General features: G+C 44.8%; 1 protein-coding gene across 5 annotated transcripts in view; it reads right to left on the reverse strand.

Annotated features, from left to right (window-relative positions):
* Positions 1 to 17282, reverse strand: part of Trio (trio Rho guanine nucleotide exchange factor) — a 285845-nt gene that overhangs the window by 35500 nt on the left and 233063 nt on the right. For all 5 annotated transcript variants that reach the window (XM_027400059.1, XM_027400058.1, XM_027400060.2 and 2 more), the window contains exons 35-37: positions 3988 to 4280; positions 3086 to 3256; positions 485 to 580 (exon numbers count right to left, since the gene is read on the reverse strand). In XM_027400059.1, the coding sequence (XP_027255860.1) occupies positions 485 to 580; positions 3086 to 3256; positions 3988 to 4280 (560 nt within the window). The remainder of the gene's footprint in view (positions 1 to 484; positions 581 to 3085; positions 3257 to 3987; positions 4281 to 17282) is intronic.

Genomic DNA, 17282 nt, shown 5'->3' on the forward strand with positions numbered 1-17282 from the left:
TAGCCTGGTCTACAGATCAAGTGCCAGGATAGGCTCCAAAGCTACACAGAGAAATCCTGTCTCGAAAAACCAAAACAACAATGAATAAGTAATAAACCACTGCAGCTGTCAATCAATGTTCACAAGTGCCAAGTGTGATGTGTCCATATGAAGATACTTAGCTGCTGGCACTCGGAATCTCCAGGACCCTGCCCTGTGGAACCTTTACATTGGCCAATTTTTAACCTGGTCCTCTCGTGTAATAAATTGCAACTGTTAGAGTCATAGCTTTTCTGTTCTGGGAGTCCTTTATAGCTACAGATGAACCTTGGGATGACAGAGCAGACCCCTGGATTCAATCCTGGTTGTAGGAGAGTAGTCTGCAGTTGCAGTTATGCCTGAGAGCAATCGGAGGCAAAGGCAAACCTCTGTGCACTGGCAGTAGTGACCTGCAAACCTAATGCTTGACAGGGGAAGCCCTACTGCTCGATGGGGGAAGTCTTACCATTTTGCTCTTCACAAGTTCTTCGATTGCACTGACAAGCTCAGCTGCGCTGGGAGTCTCAGAGCTGGTGGGACGGACTAGTAACCTCGAAGAGGCCTATGGGAGAAGTTAAGACAAAGAACGGGGAGGAGAGGTCTCACGTTAGCTACAGGACAGTGAGTAAGTTCCCTCGCAAACTCCAGCTTTTTTTTTTTTTTTTTTTTTTAAGTAAGTCCAGACAAAAAGACCACAAGTTTGTCTTTGTTTGCATTTATTTAGAGTCATCCTTTTATATTTACAATATTCTGACATGAAACATTAAATGAAACCTGTCTAGGATACATGTGGGAAGCAGACAATGTCTGTTTTTAATCCACAGTCATGTAACATTGTAATGTTTTTCAGAATGGTGACTGGGCACTGGAGCATCCTAACTGTAACTCTGCAAATGCTGGCTTAAGCTCTAGGCTATGAAGAGAGAAACAGAACCTGGTCAGTGGAAGGGAAAGAAGCTTAAGGTTTAGTAGATGAATCCCCAAATAATCGGAAAACAGAATGGGGCTACTAACAATGGCCTGACTGTGTTTATGGGATTATGAAAGGGAAGGGAGCCAGGGTGCAGTGACCAGATGGGGGAGGGGGACAAGCTCACCATTTCCTGTGCCATCCACTTCCCCAATGATTAACTTCAGAGGACAGAAGAGTTGAAGCCTCACAAGCTACCAGATGCCACTTATGGCTAGATCGAGGGCGTCACGGGGTGACAGTAAAGGAATCTGAGGGACAGGCTACTGAGCTGAGATTCAGTAATTAGCAAACACTGTTTGCAGATTACTTCTGCTGGAGAGTAGCTGGGGTCTGAGGGGCATAGGTAATATGAACCTTGCTTCATATTAAGGACAGCAGAGATGCATGCGACACGTGGCTGGCCCTCCCAGAGATGCGGACAGATACAGAGTTTTACAACAGGCTTTTTACATGTGTGGACCAAAATGCATACTCTACAAAACAAACACCGGTTTGCTCTGATGAAATTTGGAATATGAGATGAACAAAATGGAGAACAAAAAATTCAAATGGAAAGGTAAGGAAACTGAGCCAAAACAGACACAGAACACAAATCAACATAATGCTGCAGTGGAAGTTTACAAAAAGAGAAAACAGAACAAAACAAAAAATTAGTTCAAGATAATACACTGTCTGGGAGCATCACTAGACTTTTGTAAATGAAGACTTGCTACTGACAATACCCAACCAGGTGGCATAGTAAGCAAAGTAAACAAGTCTCCAGCCATTCAGTCTTTTAAGGTAGGAAAATAAGCCAATAAAGCCCGCTCCCCATTGCTTGGATAACTACCCAGATTTAAGAAACGTTAGTTTTTCTGTTTTGAAAAAGCTATTGGTTTAGACTGTTACAAAACAGTTTGAGTTGTTATAACACCCACATAGCCGGTTCCCTAGCCAGTCACTACACTAAGGGCTTGAGAGCCGCCACTTTCTCTTTCAGAGAGGCTGTGTGTAGGATGAAGCTAAACTCTAACAGGATGGACTGAAGCTTGGCCCCTGCAGCTCACAACCCACGTCCTCAGAACCAAAGCACCAAAGCACTCCGACAGTGCTCAACTGTGGGGGACATGAGCTGTGGAACTGTGTGCTGTGACTTAAGACTCAGCACCAAGTGTGGTGGCCTCCCTGCTGCCACTCACTGACAACATCCTTGGTTGTCAAACAAAGGCTGACAAGTCTAGCAAGTGACTGACAAATCAACAAGGGAGTCAGGAAAGGAAAAGGGAAAAATGTGAAGAAAAAAATGTTGAAATTACATCCATTTTATTCAGAAAACTTAGTTATTGCCAAACAAAACAAAAATAAAAGAACAACAATAAAAAACCCAGCAATGACTTACTCCCTAGCTCTATTTTTAGTATCTAAGAAGTGGTGATGGTCACAATGGGGCTAGGGTACAGAGAGGGTGTGCAAAATTTGTTTCTTAGGTTTCCCTTTTTGATACTGTATTTTTGAGATTTTACAACTGGAGTGGATAAAATAATCTAAAATGATGTAAGAAGTGAAGGAAAACAGCATGGCCTGAAGTCTTCACACAGCTAAAGAGGCTCATGGCTCAAGTGACTCCTAATATTGTGTAACAATGAATTTGCTGGGGTTCTAATCCTACAAGCACACGTGGCATGTGGAGAAAAGGAACTGGAGAGCAATACAACCTTATTTTGACTAGACAGCCATGTGCAAAAATAAATTATGGAGGAAACATGACGGCCTACTGTGTGCCGAAAGGGACTGCAGGAGATTTCTGCTCTCTGGAGACTCAGAGCAACATGTTAAAAATGACCCGAACAGCAGCAACTACTGAGTCATCATTAAAACACACTGAACATATTTACATGACCACGTGGTATGGGAGCAGCATATGCTGGCCTAGTGCTTGTTCTAAATGGACTTATTATTCATACTTCTGACATATAAACAAGCTGACTGCCGGGAAAACACTAGGCTTCCAGTGCCTGCTCCTCCATCCCTGCATCTCCTGGTCTTTGATATGTGCTGGCATAGAATCAGTGACGGGCCCCGCCTCTGGAGTGGGTGAGTGTGGCTTTCCTTTACCTTGTCATCCTGCGAGTCCGGCTGAAGGAGGCTGTGCTGCTGGATGGCCATGGGTGGGGGCAGTGGCACAGCATCAGCGCCTTCCTCTCCTTCTTCTTCTCCACAGCTCTGCATGCCCGAGGAGGAGGATTTGGACAGTGTGCCGCTGCTGAGGCCCTCATTCCGTCCTCTCTGAAATCAAACCAACCACTACTCTTTCAGGCTAGGCCATGACAACCCAGCCCAGTTAACAGGTTAGACTTTGGGCCCTCAAGAGTTAATCAGAAGAGCCCAGAGAGGCCAGAATCAAGCACATATTCATTTCCTGTGTTCTTACTCACATAAAAAAATTGAGTTTTAGCTTTAGTGAGAGAACACAGATTTATAGAAAAAAAGGAAAACACATGAAGCAATGAAATAAAACAAATGTGACGCTGTTTGTCACCACCTTTTTCATTTCTTTTTTCTAAAGCTGGTGCAGAACTTGAGCCTGAGTTAAAGTCCCCACTGGCCCTGTCAGTGCTGAGGTCATCTTGGGGACATGAAGGATGAGTTCTCTGAGTATAACTTGTCTCAGCCTCCTGGGACAAGAGGGGAAGCAAAAAAATAAAAAAAAAAAACCATGATGCCGTCTCCACTTTGGTGACACAGCAATAATGTGGAGAGTCCCATAAAAAAAAAAAAAAAAAAGCAGTTAATTGGCATTTCTAATAATGTCTTTCAGCCCGTCCACACACTTAACAGTTTGCAAACCAGAAACCTAAATGGGACTATGCAACATTGGTGCTTCCAACAGGCCAAATATCCTTTTCCGGATAGCGACTACTCTTTAACTTGAAAGAATTAAAGCACCGGAAGGGCTCTAGCCTTTGGACTCCAATGGCATAAATGACAACAGTCATAAGTCTGTCACACAGACCCACCTCTTCGATGGTCTCATCCTGTGGGGTGGCAGCGCTGTCGTCGGAGTCCTTCTGTGAGCCAGCATCCGCACTCTTCCGGACTTCCCTGCTCTTCTTGTGCTTGTGGGCCAGCTTCTTGGCATGCCCATCGGCCTTGCCACTGCTGAGTCGCCGCACAGGGCTTGTGAGCCATTTTCGCAAGGTATTGCCTGGTCGCTTGGGACCTGGTGAGCTCTGTGTTCCGATCATGTGGGGCTGAAGAGACGCCACAGAGGCCGGCGGACTGGCGTCATTACTGGAGACAGAGAGCGAGTCTGATGGGATGAGAAGAAAAAAAAAGGCATTTTATTGAACATGACCAAAGTTCCCTGGCATTGGGTCAAGTCTATGCCACCTCGTCATCATGCTTATGCCACAGAACCTCAAGTGAGCTGCTGGGAACTTGGAGTGTTGTCTTTAGCGAGATGTTGAAACAACGAGGAGAGGGCTGACATTGATCTCTTCTAGGATGACTATCAACCTGAGTTTCCACTACAGACAATCCTCCTCAAGATGCAATGCCCCTTTTCCAAAAGCAACTCATATCACCAGTCCTAAGGACCAGTGTGGCCACTACACAGATTCAATCATGTTGCTTTGTTTTTGTCTTTGAGACAAAGTCCCATATAGACCAGGCTAGCCACAAGCCTGCTGGATTAGCTAAGGGTAACCCTACATCCCTGATTCTCCCTCTCTACCACCCAAGTGCCAGAGTCACAAAGCTATGTGTTTCCACAACTCAATGCTTAGATTTAAAATGTCATAACCGAGGCTGGAGAGATGGCTCAGCAGCTGGGAGCACCACCTGATCTTCTAGAGGACCACAGTTTGCTCACACGGCAGCTCACTGGCAACTCCAGTCCCAAGGGATCTGACACCCACCTCTGGCTTCCACAAGTACCAGGCACAGCCATGAGGCACAGACGTACATGGAGACAAAACACTCATACACATAAATTAAAATAAAGTCATTAGTTACTTAAACTATAAGACACTGGAAAACATAATTTAAAATTTATTTCTAACCATTTGCTTGATTAATAAAATCAGGAAATAATTTAGAGAAAAAAATTAAAGCATTAGTTATATAAATGATCATAAACCAATTAGTCAAAGAAATACATTTAGTTTGACACACTACCAGTAAATATTGATCTCTGTCTATTTTCCTTCTGTCCATCAGTCCCACCCATCCAATGAAAGAGGTTAGATTCTATGCTCTAGCACCTATCTGTAAAGGTCATGTTCAGGACCAACTTGATGAAGAAAAGAGCATGGCTAGTGGGGAGCCTGGGAGACCAATAGCTGCTTTCTTATCGGTTATACAGACACACAGTTTCCTTGTTGGCAACTTAGCAATGTTATCTTACACACCTGAATAAATATTAGCAATCATAATGAAGACAATATACATTTGTTAAATCAAAGGGCAAAAGAAAGCTTGATTTTCAGGTAACCAAAATGCTCTACAGACAGGGAGGACGTCTATATCAGGTTCCTCATTGGATTTCAAAATTAAACATCGTTAAGTCAGGGCTGATAGACTTTCCAGAGGAAAATGACTAAGCCAATCCAGAGTTAGCTGAAATGTTTCCATAAACTTGAAGGCCAGCCATCAGGAACTGAGTGGCCATTTTCCAAGCACCTGACATGAGGGCTCTGCCCAAAATGATTTCTTTCAGGAGACATAATAATGAAGAAGACCACTGACCACTCGTTTATTTTCTTAGATGCTTTGCAGTCTTAGAAATGCCTGGCAATCTTTGAAAGCACTCTTAGACACACCCCCATACAGGCTCTTTGCCGCATGGCACCAGAGACCATTGTGCGCTGTAGATGCACTGCTAGAGTGTTAAGCCCAGAAGCCTGTGGCTATATGTAGTGCCAACAAGTCCCATGAGGGCTCTAGACGCTACTTGAGACAGCTGATGCTCATTTAATTGCTGTCTCATTTTTCTTTGCCCAAGACAGGCTGGTAGAGGGTATGACCTTGCATCATTCATGCTTAAAATTTTTCTGGTTTCTTCCCAGGGGCAAACTGGTTCAAAACTAATCATTGCCTGCTAAGAAGTAACTCTTTGCCTGTGCATGTAACATACGGCAAGCATATGTACATGCTTTACTATTTATTTATTTATTTATTTATTTATTTATTTATTTATTTATTTATGTTCTGTAGAGCATTTTGGTTACTTGGGACTCACTCTCTAGACCAGGCTGACCTCAAACTCACAGAGATCCACCTGCCTCTGCTTCCTGAGTGCTGGGATTAAAGGTGTGTGCCACCACCACTCCACTACTTATTTTGTTTTTAGTGAGAGTTATTAAGCTGTGTTCACACCAGGACATTGTTAGGCACAACCCAGAAGAGGCAGGAGAAGATGAGAAGTCCAGGTCGACCTCCTTGCCTAGTTTCCGAGAGCACAGACGCCAGCAGTCCTTAGCTCAGGCCTCTTGGCACAATGACTATATAAAGGCCACAGGTGGAGGGCCTGGTAATCCACATTCCCCTACCGCCCTCCCCCTGCAAAGTCTTGCTTACAGTTCAGACTGGCCTCCAACTCACAACCCTCCCACCTCAGCCTCCCAGGTATACTGGGATTACAAGGACATGCCACTATGGCTGACTCAATTAAACATCTTTAAAGGCATGTGGTCAGCAGGTGGACACAAAGGGGTTTAACAGAGGGACAGGCTTTCTTCTGAACTCTGATGCATCATGTCACTAAGTAACTCTTTTTACTTCACAGGAGAAAAATGTTACCAGTGCCAGCAGACATTATGGAGTTAGAAGGAAATTGTGTTGAACTTTTCATTTTACTTTGAAAAGTGTTTCATTTCAGAAATCTGAAGATGCAAAAGAGAAAAAATATCCCCATCTGTCTTTAAGGTTGGCAGATGTCCTGTTGTATCTTGTGCAAATCTGATATGTCAGTCAGAATTTTGGTTGTTGGCAATGGGAAAATAAACAGATAAAGAATTCTCCCCTAGCTTTCTCTCCTTGGCAGATAAAGAAACCATAACCTAAACTAACCCTGCACTAAAAGATTCTCAAACTTGTTTTATTAACTCAAGATTTTAGCTCAGAGATTTACTGTTCCCTCCTGTTTCCCCTGAGAAGATAGAGACAAAGGTAATCAGCCCATTTGCTCATCCACAGGGAAAAGTAAAACTTTCCTGAAGGTCTGTGCCGCCACTCAGGCCAGAGCACTGGAAGGTGCCAGGTTTTGTTTCTTGTGCAAATTAAACTTAGACCCTCTCTTTGACCTACAGCTCTAAGCAATTGATGGTAAAAGTTTCTTCCAGTGTTTTAGTTTATTGCTCTGTGTGTAAATCTTATCTGCCTTGCTGACACTGAGAAACTCAAGGCTCACATTGTATTGTAAAAAGAATCACTACTGCAAATGTGTATATATCTGTACCCCCAAGAACTGGAGAGAAACAAAAAAACAGAAGAGAAGAGGAGAGGAGAGGAGAAGAGAGGAGAGGAGAGGAGAGGAGCGGAGAGGAGAGGAGAGGAGGAGAGAGAGAGAAGGAGAGGGAGAGGGAGAGGGAGAGGGAGAGGAGGAGGAGAGGAGAGGAGAGGAAGAAGAAGAAGAAGAAGAAGAAGAAGAAGAAGAAGAAGAAGAAGAAGAAGAAGAAGAAGAAGAAGAAGAAGAAGAAGAAAGGAACATGCAGAGGAGCAATTGTCTGTGAGTCAATTCTTCTTTCCCTCAGATTTTAGTTCCTTCACTTATTTGTAGTTCCTTTCTTTGAACCCTGAGTGAAAACTCTAGAAGCTGGCCTTCTAAAGTTATCGATACAGTGCTCATTTTTCTTTCTCAGGAGTTTCTGGTGGACACTGCAGTAAATGGACTACCAGGGGATGACCAAGCCTGGATCTGAGTTTTCCTTTCCCCCGCACCCTGACTTCTTGCCTATACAGCAATATAGATTGCTGGCTTAGCAAGGAGAACCCTCAGGAGGGAAGTCCCTCGATGTATAACCAGTCCATTGCTGCAGACACTGTGTGGGCAGAAGCTTTACTGCCAAGAGGCTGCTTGGTACACCTTGGGGCTTAGTAAGTATATGTAGAATAAAGGTGACTAGGTGAGACAGTAAACTGGATACAGGCTGTCCTTATTTTGTTTTCCCACCCCAAGGACATTGATAATGTAAATCTACCACTGTTGACAGTGATGTCCTGAGCGTGGCACAGTGTGGTCAGTTCTATGATAATTACAGGTTGTCTCCACCCTCAGTGAAGCACACACAGTTGTGAATTTTCACTTATATGGAAACCAGATCAAGCAGACCCCTTTCTCTTGTGGTCCCTGCCTCTCCGTCCGATGTCAAACACTGCTTTTTCTTGGGACACAGCCCAGGCTTGGTGCATGTGAATGGCACTGACCAAGGGAAACTCCACATCGGGAAGAGAGATGGCTCAGGACTAAGCTGGCCCTGCAACTCTGGCAGACACATCTGCTTCTCATTTTCAGTTCCTCACCTTTGATCTCAGTTCGGCTCCTCCCCACAACGCTACCTTTCCTAGACTGTAGAAAGCCTTTAGCTCTTGCCTGGTTTGGAGTATGCTTTCTTCTTGCAACTGAAAAGAATCCTCTTACTCCAGGCACAGACAAAGGACCTAAGATGGGTGCCACAGAAAGCCTGTATCTGGGCTGGGTTCTCTCAGAAGGGATCCAGGCAATTCAGCCTACCCAAGTTTCCACACCTCACAGGGCAGTGATGGGAATTGGAGAAACAACAGGAATGAAATGAGGCAGCTTTATTAACTGTAGGTGTATCAGCTGTGGAATCTGGGACCCCCTGGTGGTACAGAAATGAGTGCATTGTATTTATACAAACAGCAAGTGTCCAGACAATACCCAGAATTCATGGTCAATATGAGTTAATGACAAGCCTAGCACAGTATGTAGGAAATACAAGAAAAAAAAAAGGGCTGGAATGACCTAGACAGTGACTTCATTCTATTCCTGTTTTGAAAGAAAGCTGTCCCTTATTAAAAAGGATAAACTTCAGGATAAAGGGATTCTACTGGGCTTAAAACTCCACAGCAGTGTGCACACAGCAAAGACACCACCATCTGCAGGGCGGGTGGGGCTGGTGTGGGGAGGAATTCTCAGGTATGTGGTGTCTTTCCTGAGGTTGAGGTCACACAATGGCTCCAGTGGATTCCTTTTAAAATGGAGACAGGAAAAAAAAATCCAAAGAAGAGGAAAGATTTTAGGCATGTGCACACAGGGCCAGACCCAAGGGGAGGAGAAATCTTTCTACTCTCAGTCTATAAATCTGGACAGCTGTGATTAATAAAAGCACTTAAAAATGTAAGAAAAAAGGGACCATATCCTGCTAGCTGCAGACTAAGGAAGAATGAGGGGTTTTTGTTTGCTTTTTCCAGATTTCTCCTACTTCCACAATGGGAAAAGGTCTTGGAGACCCTGCCAGCATACTGCAGTAATGCTTGGACTGCTAAGGAATTTTTTTTTAGCAGACTTTTAGAATTAAAAACGGCATATTCTGAGCTTGAAAATGATTCAACCAAATCTACATTTCTTTGGTTTCACAGTCTCAATAGCATACAAGTGGGGTGGAGGGAAGGCATGTGACCTGGAGGCTGGGGCCTGATTCGCATATGCAGGCGACCTGCAAGTATTTGCTAAAGGGGCTGCTTGCAGACAACTGCAGGCAGGCTATGAGGTTGGAGTTGCAACCCTGGCTGTCACCTGAAGGGTGCAAGTGTCTTTAAAGCCCATGGCCTTCTTCTGCTTTAGTCCCTCAAGGTGAAAAACGGTAATTATTTTCTCTCTGCTGGATGGTGAGGTTATCAAAAAGGCTATTGTAAATGTAACCTAACAGATATTAAGCAATATTCACATTTTTTTGCATAGAAAAAATGAAAGTGCAAACAGCAAGTAGGGATGCCGGCAAATGGAGCAATAGGGTCTGCTTCAAGGTTCACCGTGGGTGGGAAGAGCAGCTGGGTCTGCGCAGGCCTTGTCCCTTGGACCCTCTGCATCTGCCGAGTCAGGGATGAGGGGGCAGGGCCACCACAAGATGCATGTATTCAACACTGGAACACTCTCCAGCAAACATCTGTCTCACATTTCAAATTCTATTGCAGTATCCTCAAATGAGAGAGGGGGGGGGGCTAGGGAAGATATCCAAGTCTCACATTCCTAGGCAGACACTGTATCACTGACCTCAACCTGCAGTTCCTGATTAATGTGCATCATTCTATCCTGGTGTCCTCTGCTGTGTGTTGAAGAACAGAGGAACTATGTATGCCATGATGTCTTTACTCTTTAGTTGGGATAAGAGCATAACTCAAGGAGGATTTTCTAAAGCAAAGGACTCATTACATCTCATGTAGGCATGTTTGTAACAGAGGGAGGGGGTATCATTACTAGACAACCCCAGGGCTTCATTTCTAAAGCTTGAGGCCAGCTGGGCAGGCTTTAACGCTCGCTCTGTGCCAGACCTATCATGAGTTGAATGCAGAAGAGCTTTTGTTCAGAAAGCCATACCCGGGAGCTGGCACTGGACACACTGAACCAGAGATGCACAGTGTTCAGTAAGCAAAGAACAAACAGGCTGCCAGCTCGATAGTAGACTGAACTGGCTAGAACATTCCACAGCATCTCTACATTCTTCAAATGGGATATAGTCTCTGTTTTTAGAATCATGGTATTATTTTTTTTTCTTATTTAAAAAGAGAGACAGTGAGAGAGAGAGACACCACAGTGTCCCAGAGATTCTCTCAGGATGACATAAGAAGTAAGTTATTCCTATAAGTTACTCCTCCAGATGCACCTTTCAGGGACCATGTCTTGTCTTCCAAGATGATTACAATGGCCTGACAGTCTGCAAATACTGCAGATAATGATGGGGAATACAACTGGGAATCAGTTGAGGAACTCAGGAAGAGACTGCTTACTGACATGGTACAGTACTGGTGGCTAAGAACAGATGTGTTTTCATGGTTATTTTCCAAGTTAGGATCCATCTTCTACTTGTGAGTGAGTATCTGAAAGCTTTCCTTGCCTGGCATCTATTTCTATACTGGGTTTCTTGCTCTGACACAGGTTAAGTTCTCTTCTCTCTAGCCCTGGCACCAAGGCTCCATCAGTGTGATAGTGATGACTGGACACTGCGCCAGCATTATGCCTTTCCCACACACTACTAGGCTGTGACACTGCTAGGCTGTGACTGCCATGCTGATGCCATGACAGCACAGGAAGTAATCTTTCCAAAGGCAGAAGCTGTGGAGAAGCATCGAGTCTGGAGGAGGGCGATGAATGAAAATGTGGGGGAAGAACACAAGGTTCATTTTACATACTTTATAGTGTGGTGCCGAGAGGGCACTTGGTGCAAAAAATGTGAACTTTGTGTCTTCATCAAATATGAAGTGAGCACAGAAGACACAAGGGAAAAAGGATAAATTTCCTTGCCTTCAAAAATAAATAAATAAAAACGCAGATTGCCCTGGAGGCCCCAGCACAGCACTGCCACGGATCATGCTGTAATGAGGAACACATGTATCCTTTGCCTGAGAAAATGTGCACAAAGGACCGACAGATGCAGGGCTCCTTGGCAGCGCCCTCCCACATGCTTGCCGGGGACAGCTCATACCAGTGCCCCCTCCCCAACTCTCACGACCCCTGAGTCCCAAAGCACAGAATAGTCAAGGCCAAAAGATACTGCTCTGGCCTTTTCTGAGAGCCACAGCCATGCACAGGTATTTGAGTATGTGCGCACACAGGCATGTGAACACATAAGCATGCTTATGTACCTGGTTTGTGCCCTAGTTTCAATGCTACCAGGCCATGCAGTGTGTGGGCCCGGAAAACCCAACCCAAGCAGGGCCATCTGGAGTCTGTGCAGCCTCAGAGAACTCTCAATAGGTCTCTCCCTCAGTTTTCTTTCTGACATTCTTGAATATTATGTGAACATCAGGAACCATGGCTCTCAGATTATTCTGTAAGAGGGAGGCTAGATGTCAGCGTTTCTAGTCTGGGAGCCATTTCATTTCTAAGGCCCCTTTAAATGTTGTCACCAAAGTCTCAGGTGAAGGGACACTAAGAACAATGGTATAATCCTGCAGTTGGCAAGTTGGACGCACAGGATCTCATTCGCTGCCAAAGTGGACATTTAAAATACACCAGAGGTGAGGCAATGCAAAGCCACCTCAGCTGGCTTGGATGTCAGGGACTCAATCCGATCAAGGATGGTGGAACAGGACTCTGCAAGTATGAGATCTGCCGCAGGTGAATGGTTTATGGCCAGGCTGTCTGCCTCCAGGCAAGGTTATGAGTCAGGGTTCTGAAGAGGGTAACCATGGTGACAAGAGGACAAGATGAACATATGGAACAACTAGCTCCTCCCTGGCACTTTCTGGGCTCCTTGGGTGCATGCCCTGTAGGAGAGGCAGAGGGCTGAGGAGGCATCTTTTTCCTATTGGCCTCTAGAGAGGTCCTGCCCACCCTTCTTGTTTCCATCTAGCAGTGGCCCAGGAGACGCAGGTGTTCCTGAGCCCTCCGCTCAGCTGGTGGACACACACACCACCTTGAGGTTAGAGCTCACCTCTGAATGCAATCCTTCTCCACTCTGGACAAACCCTGACTTGGAGGAATTTTCTAGCCCTTGTTTCTGGCATCTAGAATGATCAGGCTGTTTTCAGTGCTTTTTATGTGAGTCAGGGCCCATGTGCTTTTGCAGGATATGAACAGCATTATTTTTCCACAGACAAACATCTAAATTGCCAGAGAGGAGAGAATGTCCCCGAGGAACCATTTTGCCAATGATGAATGGTAGGGTCTTAAGATTCAATGTCAAAAGAGGATCAAGATGGCAGTGCTGCGTACACACACACACACACACACACACACACACACACTCTTTCCTAAAAACAACAGAACAAGACTAGAAAGACGTACGTATCCCACAAACAGCTTTCTGTCATCCTGCAAGCCAGTGATGCGAGTAGTGGGGTGAAGGCTGGAAAGATGCGCAATGTCTTTGCAGTGGCCCTCATGGACGTTTGCTGGTCATCACGAAGCATGATTATGTCTTCGCTGAGCTGTGTGGGAGACAGCTCCTGAGAACACTGGGTCGGATAGGGACCTACAACAGTAGCTCTGGGAGGCCTGAGGCCGAGCTCCATCTGAGTCTGAGTGCTGTCTGAGGCTCCAGATGCTGGAGGAGACCCCACCTTCACCCAAGCACCACCACGGAGGCAGAGTGACATCCAGAAGAACGAGGATGTCATCTGGGCTGTTCAGCTCCCAAGCAGGAGCCCTTCTAAATGCTCTGCCATGCATCTGGCTTTTCTGTCAGGCTGAGATCCTCTGTGATACCCAAAAGTCAAACTGTGTCACTTAAAGAAGTGGCACTAAAGACAAACAGACAAAAAACCAGGGGCCAGACTGCTTAGTATTTAGTTCACTGTTGAAAGACATCAGGAGGTTCTGTATTTCATGAAGTAACAGTGCCTTGACTCTTAATTTCTGTTTGTGAATTCATGTCCAGGGCACTGCAGTGTTTATTGTTGCCTGAACAGACACACAACTCATCATTTACAGGAACACACAGTCAATTTGGGGGTAGTAGACAGTCACATGGCACCCACACACCATTCTGCCTTCACAGACTCTAATGCTGTTAGGAATCACCGATACTTAACTCACGGTCACAACAGTTTCTGAAATATCTAATCTTACCTACAGAAGGCCTACATCTTGGACAGTTTCCACGATGAACACTTATAGTTTTGGTTACTGTCTTCTTCTCACATGTTAAAAGAATGAAGTCACTTGGCTTGCCTTGTTAAAGGGGAAATCTAGAAGTTGGGTGGAAGGCAGATGCTTTTAAAAGCTAAAGCCTGTCTTCATGAGAAGCAAGGGACACACAAAGACCTTTAAAAAAGAACACTCTACAGTTAAACTATGTGGTTTAGTTGAAACGGTGATAAGACTATGCTGTGTTCATACATAAATTTATTATTATTCTTTTAAAATTAAAACCAGATTCAGAGTGTCAGCAGAGAGAAGTGTTTTACTGCCTTGAAAATGTCTGAATTGCATTAGCATACACATAATTGAGCCAGCTATGAACCGTGCAAACTTATAAATGTTGTCATAGAGCCCAAAGCAATATGCTCATTTTTATACAGCATTAAGGGGCAGTAGGGAGGCCCTGGAATGTTCTGCAGTGAGCTTGCCAAGTATTATCACTCTCCACATCCTCTCCATGGGGTGGGTTAACTATGGCTTAGTCTCAAGGGATGGGATATTAGTTTAGAAGAGTTATAGCTGTGTAGAGGGAGGAAGCACATCACTCTCTCCCAAACCACAAAGCAAATATCCAGCACATACTCTTGGGTTCCTGTTTTAGTTCAAAATCGAAGAAACAAAAGAGGTCTAACCCATGAGGAATTCCTTCTAGATTGGATTTTAGTAACATTAACAAAAGGGAAACGGTGCTGCAACTGAAGCTAACAGCACACTACCAACCATGAACACAACTGATGCCACAGACTCCAGGAGGAAAAGCCAGTACGCCTGTGGACACACACATACAGCAGTCCACTCGAAATCACACTCCAGGGCATGCCGGCCAACCCTAACTTTACATCATCTTGCTTTCTACCCCCCTCACAGGCCCAAGTAATATGCTTCCCTTTCAGTCTTCATTTATTGACTTTTGAAGTATTGTTCCCCTCTTCTGGGGGGTGTTTACATACTAACACAACGACAGTACAAACCAAAGGATGAAAAGAAGGCAGGGGTGCCTGTCTTTGGAGCAGAGAATTCTGTCTGTCCCCTGCTTCTTGGGCCTCAGGAATAAGCAGGCAGCTTTCTAAGAATCTATTCCTGTCAACAGAGTCCTCCTATAAGAACTCTTCCCTCTGTGTTATTCAAACCACTTACTGGTAACTGGGGAGAAGGAAGGAGGGGAGAGGGGCCTGGAGTTATTCCAGGAAGAAACAAAGCAGGCTCGGAGACAAAGGGAATGAAAAGAACTACCGCCTCTGCTAGGAGCACCAATTAAAGCAGGATCCTGTCCTTGGCTTTAATCAGTGCCCCTGTGATAAAGTGGTACCGCCACCTCCAGGGAGAGAGCAACCACAGGAAGCAATCAAACAGCCTCTGCGTGGGGCTGGGGTGGAACATGGCTGGGACAGGCACTGTGCTGCTTTTCTTTTTAGCTGAAGACAGACAAAGGGAAAAACACTCAGTTTTCAGTTCCTAAGTTACCACAGCACAGCACATTCTCTGTTGTCACGACAGAGTCTGAGACTCAACTTCAGGGCCACCGGGCCCTGTCAGCTTAAAGACAGAAAAGAGAAAGGGAAGCTGCCTTAGAACTCACACACTTCATGCTCCCAAGCCTGAGCCCTTGCTCTTGCTTTTCCAGAAGACAGTTGTGAGTTCACTTTCACTACAGGATTAAGTGTTAACTGTAGGATGCAATGCAGGAGCATTTTTGGTTGTGAGTATAAGGAGAAAAGATGGTCAAATATTAAAGGTATCAATGAGAGACATTGGTTTGCATTCAGAAGTCTAGGGGAGGCATCCCAGCTTCCTCTAGGGACTGCCTGTGAGGACTCTTCTCTGCTGCTCCCACGACTCTGAGCGCTCTGGTTTTTACAGTTAAGGATCCTGACCTGGCCCCTCATACTTGCATGGTCTTAGGAGAGAACCGCAAAAAATGAACCGGAGCATCTGGTCTGTGGCTGCCTGGTCCCCACCCCCCTTCCTGCAGGCGGGAAGAGGAAATCAAGGCTCCCTGGACAAATTCCAAGGCTCATTACTCCAAGCTCCCCATGTTTATGGACTCACTCACTCACCCCAGAGGCCAACTCTGAGCACCTGGAGCAAATTCTTCAGAATGAAAAGCCATAAATCTGTGTTCTCCGTCAAGCCTAGCTGTTGCAATATACTTAGAAAGATACAACAGCAAACATGGAGATTGAGGCTCACCAGCAAGACGCCTGCCCTATCCAGCAAAGTCAATTCCAGACCAGGAGAAATCATTTTGCTCAACAGCTGGGCTTCAGCATGGCTAAGGCTCCATGCAAGGAAGGGAGCTCCATTGTTGATTACTAGTATCTACTTGTATCTCAAAATTCCACATTCACTGTAAAAGAAATCAGCTGTAATATGAGACAAGATTTTACAACATTTTTCCTGGATATATTATATTGTCCATCTAGTGTGCAAACCCAATTATTTTTTATAAATGTACTTTGCTTTAAAAAAACACAATAAACAAATTTTAATGACACTTCTGAAGAGCACAATAACCAAGAGGACAGATGGGTGTATGGGGACGGGCAGGGGGTGATGATGGAACTGTAGACTAGTGCACTAACAAGGACTTATCCAAAGTCACTTGGGTAGAGCGAGTAGGGACTCTCTGCTGGTTCTGGTTTCTGTAGTGTTGTTCTATCCCCTGGTGCCCTGTACAATACATACATCATACTGCAAACTTTGAATGAGTTAATGGTATTTGTTACCTTTTTTTAAAATTTTTTTTATTTTTTTAGTTTTTTGAGACAGGATTTCTCTTGTGTAGTCCTGGAATTTGTTCTGTGGACCAGGCTGGCCTTGAACTCACAGAGATCCACCTGCCTCTGCCTCCCACATGCTGGGATTAAAGGCGTGCGCCACCACAGCCCAGTGAGTTAAGTGTTATTCAAGTGGGGTGTGTGTGTGTGTGTGTTAAACTTATGGTTTATGCAGGGCAGTCAGTCTCTGCACCCAAAACAATCCTCTGAGGAGGTTATTGTTTTTGTTTATTCACGTCAGTGAATGTTCTATGTGCTTCTACCCTTCAGGAAAGGTTTGGAAAGTCTTGAAACTAAATTCGCAATTCCAAAACACATAGCACTTCATATGTGAATCTGTTCACTGTTAAGGCGGATTCTTCCAGAGACTCTAATGCAGGAGACATGCAAAGCATTGGACTGGCTCCTAAATTGGTGTTAGCTACTTCAGAATGAATTACTCAACAGCTCCACCATCTTATTTATACAACTGGGTGCTCGCATTGGAGAAACCTAAAAGACAATTTACAGATCTTTTTTATTTATTTAAGGCAGTGCCTAGCAAAATCCCAGCCCAAAGGAGCAGAAGTGGGGACTAAGTCTCACCCTGGCCAAGAAGCTATTCACAACTGACGGCTACGGGGACATCAGTTTTCCTTAATGGAGTTATACTGGGCCTATCAATCACACACACATGGATTTTATTATATTTTAATTTTGAGAGAAAGAACAT

The sequence above is a fragment of the Cricetulus griseus genome, chromosome 2 (assembly GCF_003668045.3).
Source record: "Cricetulus griseus strain 17A/GY chromosome 2, alternate assembly CriGri-PICRH-1.0, whole genome shotgun sequence".
Lineage (NCBI taxonomy): Eukaryota > Metazoa > Chordata > Mammalia > Rodentia > Cricetidae > Cricetulus > Cricetulus griseus.